Here is an 11,502-nt window from a genome sequence, read left to right as displayed (position 1 = left end):
TACAAACACAAACAAACTGTAATTAACTTAGTAGTGTTTTAAAATTTATTATCTGTTCAAATTGGTTTGAATTATTTTTAAGCATAATGGTAATGGTATTTTTAAGCATAATGGTCATAATTTATTAATGGTAAGAGATTATTCTTCGCTGTTAACTCACGCCTGTTCGTAATAGATTCATGTAATTTTATACTACAACTTGAAATGTTGCATTATTAAAAATGTATTATAATAAAATGGATAGTTCCGAGGCTCACCAAGCCTGCATTTATTTGATCAAAAATACAGTAAAAACAGTAATATTGCATACAGGTATAATTTAAAATAATTGTTTTCTATTAGAATTATTTTTCAAATGTATTTTTTCCTGTGATGGTAAATCTGAATTTTCAGCAGCCTTTACTCAAGTCCACAGTCTCACTCATGATGCTTCAGAAATCATTCTAATATGCAGATTTGCTGCTCAAGAAACATTTCTTATTATCAATGTTGAAAACAGTTGTGCTGCTTAATATTTTTGTGGAAACTGTCACTTTCTTTAGAATTCTTTGAAAAAAAAAAAGCCATTTATTTGAAACAGAAATATTTAGCAACATCATAAACATCTTTCCTGTCACTTTTGATCAATTTAATGCATCCTTGCTGCAATAAGCCCTAAACATTTGAAAAGTAGTGCATTTACAACTCTACTGTGAAGTGTCACCATTATAATTATGACTTGTGTTTCTTCAAAAGAAGCCATATGCAAACCATGATTATAAATAAGTTTGTCATTCCTTGTAGCTTATTGATACATGAAATAGAAAATTAAAAAAATCCAGCTTTTAAATGGCACATATTTAAGGTTGCAATTTGCACACCACATTGCCCTGCTTAAAGTATACGTGACCACAGTGTCCTGTAGAGTCACTGTAATTACAGACTAGAAGGGCATTGTTTCTGACCCTATGATTAGCATCATTCCACACAGACAAACACACACTCACTGGGATGGGATAGAAGTGTGCACTGTGTTTGTTCTCGTCCTCATATTTGCCAGGCTCTGCGGCGGAGTCCATGGATTTGGAGGTGGTGTTTTTACCAACACCCATTCCTCGCCTTTGCTCCTCTGCTTCTTCCTCCTCCTCTCCCTCTGGCTCTGTTCCTCTCCTCCACTCCTTCTCACGCTCTGGTAGAAACACTGCTGCTCTGGCTGTCAGCACACTCTCATGCTCCACTGATTGGCCAGCCAGGTCATCTGGGGTCAGAAAACAGAGCAATGTTATTTATGAATGAATAATGAAATGAAAGTGCTCATCTGATGACTTCCTGCAATCATTCCACAAAATAAAATGATAATCCATATAGTCAAAAACCAGTGTAATTACCTAAAAATCATCCCTTCGTTTTTTGAGTGCTTCACACTCATTTTATGGAGGCAAAGGCAGAATAAACTGACTAATAAGTTATGCAATGAAATGGAATCTTAAAACAAATCTAGATCTGAGATCATTAATCAAATGAATAACGGTTTATAAACTCACATTCCACAATTTACAGTGTGGTTTTGGACTCAAACGTTAACTTGTATAACAATGATGTGATCAAACATCTACATTTATGGACACAAGCAAAAGAGGATTTAAAAATAAAATTGTGGTGAGGTAAAGAATAATAAAGTTTAATGAGTTGAAAAAAAGTTGGAGGACAGAGAAAGCAGTGGGGAGAAGGATGATGAAGATAGGATGGATGAGATGGAAAACAGAAGCGAAAGAAAGACGAGTGACTGGTGAAGGCCAGTGCGCTTTATCAGCGGACACTGTTGATTTTGGTAACCGTCAAGTCCTGTTTACTTTTCTTGTGGCCTTGGGCCAGCACACTCCCTATTAATGACAGTGATTAGACATGTCAGTGCACCACCAATGGCTGCATCCCCCCCCCCATCCCCCATGATCCCGCAGCAGCCTTGAACTCCAGGACAATCACATCTGCTTGGTATCTAGATAGCATCTGGGTCCACAAAACCCCCCTGAGTGCTACACATGCCGTGCCAGACTCCTACACGTGTCCAAACTAGCCACTGTCACGACAAACGTCAAGATATTTTGACATTGACTTGGATGCAGATCAGATATTTAGTAGAATGTTAATTGATTATTAGATTATAATAGTTTATTATTAGGATTAGTTGTTATAGTTTTGCATTCAACATAGTTAGGACACATTGTTATATTACTTTTTTGTTCATTTCCTCATTCATTCAACCAACATAACCGGTCAGGCATATTTTAAACTCTTGGCAAAATGAACACTTGAATGCCAGGTTGTCTTCAATTCATTAAAACCAAAATGGAACTTTAATTTCATTCTCATAATATAAATCATAACATTGCCATATACAACCCGAATTCTGGTCTCAAAATAGTTGGGACAGGGGCATGTTTACCATGGTGTAGCATCTCCTCTTCTTTTCAAAACAATTTGAAGATGTCTGGGCATTGAGGTTATGAGTTTCTGGAGTTTTGGTGTTGGAATTTGGTCCCATTCTTGCCTGATATAGCTTACCAGCTGCTGAAGAGTTCATGGTATATTTTTCGTTTAATGATGCGCCAAATGTTCTCTTTAGATGAAAGATCTGGGCTGCAGGTAGGCCAGTTCAGCACCCGGACTCTTCTACTAAGAAGCCATGCTGTTGTAATAGCTGCCTTTGCCTTCATAAAATGAGTGTGAAGCACTCAAAAAACGAAGGGATGATTTTTAGGTAATTACACTGGTTTATGACTATATGGATTATTATTTTATTTTGTGGAATGATTGCACTCTTCTTCCAAGAAGCCATGCTGTTGTAATAGCTGCAGTATGTGGTTTTGCATTGTCCTGCTAAAATACACAAGGCCTTCCCTGAAAATAGACGTCATCTGGAGGGGAGCATACAGTATGTTGCTCTAAAACCTTTATACCTTTCAGCATTTATAGTGCCTTCCAAAACATGCAAGCTGCCCATACTAGGGCTGTGCAATTAATCGCATGCGATTCTCATGCGCATCTCGTCAGTAAAGCCAGTTCCGTGATTAGCGGTAAATCTCCATCACCTGTTTTGAAATGGAGCGGCCGTTAGTTCACTGAAAAGCTACGTGATATCGCGTTCAATATCTCAGATGAATCACATTCGATTATGAACGCGATATCACGTAGCTTGTCTCACGGACCTATCCCGATCCCACCCCCCCTCTCTGGCTCTCTCCCACTTCGCTTCCTGTCTAAGTACTTAAAACAGCAAAAAAAATGTAATCTTTAAAATAATGATCAGTTGTGATCTCACATTTACTATCATTTTAGATATTGCCTTAAAGAGTTGCTGTCGTCTTAAAGTCTGTGTAAAGCAATATTAAATGTGTTCTGAGTTTATCACACCACAGAAAAATGTGTTATTAACCACCCAGCCAAATTCGAACGATAAAAAAAGCCAAGTAAATAAAAAAATCTTGAAAAGTAAGCAGTATTCTCTGCTCTCAAAAGCTGGGGTCGTGTCCACTGTCTGCACTGAAACCACACCCACTCACAGGAACACTGCCGCCTCTCTCAACAGCTACCTGAACCAACCGGGTAATATGCATTTATATGACAAAGGCATAGCTAACTAGCAAACTGTAGGCTGTAGTAAATAACGGTAAAGACAGTAACTTGCGATCAAGCAAGCAAACCACTGATGCTACTGTGCTCCAGTTATTATAGTGTTAGGGAAAAAACCTTTAATGGTCCAACTCCACAATTCAGTACTAGATATTTCAGTCTTTGTAACGTGTTTTCAGCAATACATTTCTAACATTTCTAATGCGTTTAGAAACGATTCTTTGAATTGCCTTTACACAGACTTTAAATCAAAAGTCTTATTTACATTTTACTGAGCAAATAGAGTTGAGACTAGATATCTGTGACATTCTATTGATTTTTATTTGGAAAGCAGGTGTCCTAGAGCAGCTGGGGACAGTGAAGAAATGAGTACCTAGTTCACACATCACTCCCACCAATCAGGTCAGCCGGAAGCATCTGTGTGGGAGGGGTTAAACTGGGATTAGAGAAGGATAGAGAGAGGGTAGAAGAGAGAAAGACAGAAGAAAAGAGGTAGGGAAATGGGAAAGGAAAAGGAATGAGGGTGGACAAAAAGAAAGAGACGACAGACATTAATTAGCAGCCAAAAAACTAATCACAAGCCATTTAATTTCTATTTGATTATTCAAAATATGTTGTTTAATTAGCATGTTGATATTTTGAATGCGTTTGCCTATAAGCAAATCCATGCCTAACACTTCACAAAGCTTTTTTGCCACAGGGTTGCAGGTATTTCCCAGAATTTTACTCATTCCTATAGACTATGAAATCAAATCAATATTCTGAAAACGTTCGCAGACAGAATCAGTGATTCATAACTACCACATCCTCCCTTTCATGAAAACTCAATTAACTCAATCACAGCCAAAGCAACCAACTTGAACCAGTTGCGAAATCTGTGTGGGGATTTTTTTTTTCGTCTCACAAAATATTCTGATATTTTGTTCTGAAATAAACTGATTGGAGTTTGTATGCAAAATTGTTACTGCACATGAAGAAGGCCCAATCTCAAACGACACCTCATGGACGTCCTCATGCGAATCTACTCTTTGCCACATGCATGGAGTTAGGGCTGCAACAAACGATTATTTTGATAATCGAGTAATCTAACGATTATTAGAATGATTAATCGACTAATCATCGATTATTCCACTGATTAACCAGTAGACTTTGATATTTCAGCTTTTGTGATTAATTAAAATATTAAGTTATACATATTCTAACATAAATAAAGGTCACTTCAGCTTTAGAAAAGCATATTATGTAATTACAATTATTAAACAATTAATTGGCAACACTTTACAATAAGGTTCATTATTTAACATTAGTTAACAAGGACTAAGAATGAACAATATTTCTACAGCATTTGTTAATCTAAAAAGTTAGTTAATTTCAGCATTTACTAATGCTGTTTTTTAACAGTTTTTATTAACCAACATTAACAAAGATTAATAGTTAAATGTAATAAATGCATTGTTCATTGATGTTAATTAATACATTAACTAATGTTAATAAATGATACCTTATTGTAAAGTGTTACCAATTCATTATACAAATAGATGTATTTGGCACACAAAATGAAATGACAGACAGAGACACTCTCTCACCATATAATTAGCTACGTGAAAAAGAAACTGAATGACACATTTTGCACATTCTGCCTAACTTCTCCTTTTGTAAGTCATATAGATAAGAAACATAATAAAAGGTAAGCGATACGACGCTTTGGATAAACTATTTTATTCACAACATAATATTTTAAAATACCTTATAGGGTTATGAATAATCAAAACAGTCCTGAGCTAGATCAAGCTTTGGTCTCTGTAAACCAAACTGTCACTTTAATGAAACTATTTTTTTTCCCACTAATAAAAATATTTAATAATTAGCTAGCTCCACACTGGAGAGCTGCTTTATATCAAAAATCAAGTTGTAATTCTAACTGAAAGCGACACTGACTCTGGTGTTTCATGTTTAATACCGTAAACATGCTTGAATTAAGGCTATCTATTGCATAAAGTGCTATATAAATAAACATGATGTGACCGGACATTACTGGACTAACGTTACATTACTGAAAAGCAGAGCTCATGCAAACATCCACATCGTTATAATCAGATGCATTTTTAAATGCTGCTTTAACACTGCTGTCAGTTTTTGTTGTGTTTATTTAGTTACTGAGACGAAAGCGCGCAATATATATTAACATATTCATCCAAACGCCGCTCAAGTTCAGATGCATTTTCTCTGAAGCGCTGTGTGTCTTCTTCTCTTGAATGCATCCAGGCGGGCTGAACTACAGTCTTGCGCTACAGTGGTGAAACCGCGGTATTGCAGGCTCTAACATTAGGTCATGTGAGATCAAACGACTACTCGACAACAAAAATATTCGTTGTCGATAATGTCGACTAATCGTTGCAGCCCTACATGGAGTTATGGGTAAAATCGTGTCCTCTTCTAAATAGCGTACAGTTGTTGAGAAGTTGAAGCTTGGGCATCCTTCTGAAACTGAAAATGACTAAAAATATGACAAACTAAATGGGATCTTGTCTGAATGCTGCACCAAATGATATGGCAAAGAACTGTTGAGACATTAATTTAAAAAAATAAACTCTGAATATATGAACTTGAGCACATTTTCTTAAAATAATTCCACTGATCAGAGATATCTGGCTCGGTGTTGTCTACATGTGTACAACAGTGTGTGTGTGTGTGTGTGTGTCTGTCTGTCTGTAAGGCACGTAGACAAACAAAGTGAGCTGTCAGTTTATATCAACATTCAGCTTTAGTGCTGTTAGTCATGACCCATCAGGTATAATACGTGTCCTCGTAATGTGATCATCAGCGGATGGTCCAAAACACAGCAGGATGAATCCATCCACAGATACTGCTGTCACACATGGTTTGTCTGAGCAGATTTAGTCCTGATTTCAAACAGAAGCAGATCCATTTGATTACATGACAGGCAGCTAAACAACAAATCCAACAACTCAAACGTCACAAACAAAGCATCCACACAGATCTGGCAAGAGCATGAGGTGGAAAAATTCAGGACCACAAAAATATTTGGCTAACTGGAGTGAGCTGTGTATATAATATCACTGCTGGACTTCAAAACAGAAACCTTAAACCTGGAGATCATCATCTCACTGGGAAACAATTAACAACTGGAGTAAGACTAAACCAACAAACTCAAAACAGCTTTAGGACACCAGATGAGGAGATTTAAGGGAGAACTTGAGGTACTTTAAAGATCATGAAGAGACGACAGTCTTCTATTGTGGAAAGAAAATACTGAAGTCCAGACAGAATGTTTTGTATTATTCCCACAACAGTGTCTGTTGCCGCACTGGTGACTAGCATGTGAAGCACATACTTCATTTTGGTCACCTTTAATGATCCCATTTTCTCATAATTACAGCTTGCTGGTGTTTAAAAGGTTAAACCTAGACATCCAACCTCTTCAAAAGCACATTTACAAAACACACTGAGCTCATTCCTGCTGCAGCCTTTATGATGAAACATCTGCTAGTCAGACGTTATGAAGGCCACTGAGAGAGATTGACAGAATGTGCCAGTTCATTGCATACACATTTATCATAATGTGAACGTTAAAAATTTAACTTGTCTCATTTGGGAATTCAGATGTCAAACCCAGTCCCAAAGACAATTCATACATAGTTTGTGCGACTTAAGTGTCCAGATACCAGATACAGTAAAACTGAATTTTTTAAAAATCTTTTCTATTTAAATTTTAAAATGGAAAATATTTAAAAATTGTAATATCTATTTTAATATTTTTAAAATTTAATTTATTTCCTGTGATAGCGAAGCTCAATTTTCAGCAGTCCTCAGGATTCTTTGCTGAATAGAATATTAAAAACAGCTTTTGAAATATAAATATTTTAAAACAAATTCTAAAAGCAGACTGTCTTTACTGGCAATTTAAGGTGTCCTTTTTGAACGAAAAAAATAAATAAAAAAAAAACAAAAAAAAAAACTTGACAACACTTTTAAACGGTATAATGTTTTTTTTTCCATGATCAAAGGTTATCCATCCAATGTTCATGGAACTGAAACCAGAACTGGTCTGACAATCCATCCAGAGACTTGATTGACTCGCTAGTTCTCTGTCATTAGCTTTAGAGGAACTCGTCCCTCGTGACAAATAAAATGTGTGACAGATTTCACACACATTCACAAACTCAGCATTTATAAATTCACAAACTTCCTTTTAAGTCTTGCTAAAATCATGCTGAATAATGTGACTTACACTTCCCGGAGTCAAAGGTTTTAAAGTTAGTGTCCATGAAGCTCCTAAGTATCCACAAGACGGTGCTACGGGGTCCACAGACAATTATACAGAAAAAAATTTAAATCTTACAAAACATATTTTAGGAGTAAGAAATATGACGTGCAAGGCAAAAATAGTCAATCTACACTTTTCTTTCAAGGTTATTATAGATGAGTTTTTATAGCTACTGTTGTCCTTATCTGGCACTGTGGTCAGCTTTTATATATTAACTGAATTTATTTTTGATATTGGTTTCAGTTTTTAATAAGATTAATTGAAAAATACATTTTATACAAAAACATAACTGTATCTTAATGTAATATAATTAAATAATCTCCAAATAATATTTGAATAATCTGTAAATTGTTTGAACATAAATGTGTGTTATAATGAAAAAAATCCACCAGTGGTTTTTTTAATCCTAGTTCTGCATAGGCCGCTCCCTCGATAGTTGATTGACAAGGCCGTCTTACTTGCCCTGAGTGAGCTGTCCGCCATTGTGTCGACTCCGGTGCAGGGGAAGACTAGATGTAGCCGATTAAGTGACTGAGGTATTTTGTTGTTGGATGTAATAATGAACAAAGCAGTCATCGTTTACTCCTGACATCTGAGCCGCTGAAGACGCAGAGGATTAACGTTACTGTCGTTTTTGAAGGTAATGCCCCTTAGCTGTTATAAATTCACTGTAAACCACGGCTTCTTGGGGCTTATTGCTTTATTATATTTGTTGGTCTTTGCCATTAAAAAGTTATTAAAAAAATCCTGCCGAAGTCATTATTCTTGTTTTTCCACTTAAACTACATGTTTGGTTTCCCCCCCAGAAAGAGGCGACCTTTCCACACCCATGACAACACATTCTTCCTTACCCACTAATTCACTCAAATATGCCGTTTAATTAGCCCTCTCAGTGGTGAGGTTAGATTAATGACAATAGCACAGCACAGTAGGAGCCTGACACCACAGGACAGCACCGCCGGGCCCTGCGAGAGGAGATTTATGCATCACAGCACACCTCCACAGGGGAGTGCAGGTCAAACTATTGAGTTTCTGTACAGTGAATATCAAAGAATGACAAATTCCTTCAGAAATGAATATATCCACTGGGTCTCTTGGATGCACATCAATTAAACACAAAGGGAACCCATGGGAAAGAAGGGGGCATTTGACTCAACAGGGGGATCTGAGGAGCATCTGTCAGCAGAACAGTGAGGGCTTGGATCTACTCTGCCCTAGATTTACTGCAGCACAGCAACAGAAATTTATAGAGGTGTGTATCAAATAAAATATCTCAAGAGATGTGGCAAAATTAAATGGTGTTCAGTATGAACAGGCTGATTAAAGTCAAAATAACAGTGTTTTAGGTCTGAACTTAAATGAGCACTAAATGAGTTTAAAGGAACAGTACTCACTGAAAATGTACTCACTCCCAGACCATTCAAGATGTTTAAGAGTTCATTTCTTCATTGAAGAAAATTTAGCATTACATCACTTGCTCACCAGTGGATCCTCTGCAGTGAATGGGTGCCATCAGAAAGAGAGTCCAAACAGTTGATAAAAACATCACAATACAACAAAAGTCTGTAATAAACAAACCTCATCATTACGACTAATTTAAAGCCCTCTATCCACAATATTTCTTTCTCCAGTAAAAAATCTTAAACAAGAGAGAAATATGCACAGATTCCAAACAAATATGTCAGTGGATTTTGATGTGAGAGGACAGAGGATGGACTTTTAGAGTGGAGGAAGCATTATTATAGATTATCGGCTTTAAAGTTAAAATGCCCTGACGGATTTGTTTCTTACAAACATGCAACTTTTCGCGTCACAAGATGTTGATTGATGGACTGGAGTCGTGTGGATTACTTGTGGATTATTGTGATGTTTTTATCAGCTGTTTGGACTCTCATTCTCATGGCACCCATTCACTGCAGAGGATCCACTGGTGAGCAAGTGATGTAATGCTAAATTTCAGGTAAACTTTAGCTAAACAAATTTTCATTTTTGGGGGAACTTTAACTGTGGAGGAGAGAGCTTAAAAAAATTATTTTGAAGGGTAAACTCTTTAAACCTAATGATACCAAAAAAGTATTAGATCCATCTGACAAAAGAGACACTTACAAAAGCCACTATGATGTGACAAAAAAGGCACCATAAAGGACATCGTCAGCCAAATTTGAAAAGACATGCAGTCAAGATCATGTGACCTGCTTTCTATGTACTTTTTTTAAGGTCAACCACACATGAAATTAAAAGTCACAAAAAAGGGCACATTGGAGCAAAATTCCAATATATAGTTAAATCAGTTCAAATACAGTTAAATAACCCTCTTCCTAAATGCTGTTTTAACATTACGGTAGGCCAACGTGAGGGTTATTCTCAAAAAATGTTGAGTTTGTCATACAAAATGCAAAAGTTATAAACGCAGTGCAATTTTTGGTTATAAAAGCTGATGGCAAGTATTTACCATCATGACTTAATCATTATCAATTGATGTGATGAAAAACTACCTGTGATCATTTCTCATAAAAGATGAATTTTCAGTGATAGTAGTAGCAAATAATTGTATAAAAATGTGTACAAAAATGGCCAAACCTTTGTTATTCCTTCGTAAAATACTAGGCTATGATGTCTTTTAAGTGGTCTCTTTAATATCTGAAACTAGACAAGGGACATGTTTGGCACTCTATACTGACAATGACCCATAGGCAAGAGGAGGCAGGAATGACTGTGAGAACATTCTTGTACACTTTACTTCTAAGGGGTGTCACAAATGACATGTGTGCTCTGTGCATGTTTGTGAGGTGCTATAGTACATGTGTCAAGTATGTGCATAAAGTAGTCTTTGTCTCAGCCTTGATTTGGCAGTTATTAAGAGCCATGACTCATCTAATTATGCAAACTTAGAAAAAGGAAAATTACACAAATCCCCTGTTAAATCTGACAAATTGCCTTATGGGATATGAAAATCTGAAAGGGTGAGGTTTCTCGGATGAGAAACCAGTAACATAAGAGAAAGGATTCAAAGGTGTGATGTTCTCACAATTTGCATTAGCACAACCCAATAGAATCTGAATTATGCAAGTACTATAATGATGATTTATTGAAAGGATCAACCTCAATCAGAGGCCAATAGGTGCAATTCATAGGCTGTTATTAAATGAAACTTTAGAAACTACAACTACAGAAAATCTTAAAAGGAAAAGCTAACAAAAAATGAAAAATCTGTCATTATTTACTCACCTTCACGATGTTCCAACCCAGTGTAACTTTTTCTTCTGTAGGAAAACAAAATATATTTTGAGAAATGTCCATACAAGTTACTAAAACTGTTTAGTTACCAACATTTTTCAAAATATCTTCTTTTATATTCCACAGAAGTAAATAAGCCATTCAGGTTTGGAATAACATAAGGGTAAATAAAATGAAGGTGAATTAAATACAACAGAGATGACAAAAAAAAGAAAGAAGCAATTATCGTGCAAAAGTCACTTTGGTGAAGTTTTGAATCCTATTTTAAATCTCAGGGCTGGGCTATTTTCAAATAGGGCTTATTCAACCACAATTTAAAGTTTAATATCAGCATAATATTTTTTAATGAGTTTTGTGTTGAACTG

General features: G+C 36.1%; 1 protein-coding gene across 2 annotated transcripts in view; it reads right to left on the bottom strand.

Annotated features, from left to right (window-relative positions):
- Positions 1 to 11,502, bottom strand: part of LOC306849799 (solute carrier family 23 member 2-like) — a 32,387-nt gene that overhangs the window by 17,985 nt on the left and 2,900 nt on the right. Inside the window, exons 2-3 of one of the 2 annotated variants that reach the window (XM_079385121.1) lie at positions 11,129 to 11,163; positions 987 to 1,237 (exon numbers count right to left, since the gene is read on the bottom strand). In XM_079385121.1, the coding sequence (XP_079241247.1) occupies positions 987 to 1,091 (105 nt within the window). In that variant the 5' untranslated portion in view covers positions 1,092 to 1,237; positions 11,129 to 11,163. Of the gene's footprint in view, positions 1 to 986; positions 1,238 to 3,985; positions 4,049 to 11,128; positions 11,164 to 11,502 lie in introns of both variants that reach the window. The other variant, XM_079385120.1, reaches the window with a different exon arrangement.

Source organism: Barbus barbus (genome assembly GCF_936440315.1).
Source record: "Barbus barbus genome assembly, chromosome: 29".
Lineage (NCBI taxonomy): Eukaryota > Metazoa > Chordata > Actinopteri > Cypriniformes > Cyprinidae > Barbus > Barbus barbus.
Note: the sequence above shows the minus strand (reverse complement) of the source record. Positions and strands in the feature narration are given on the sequence as shown.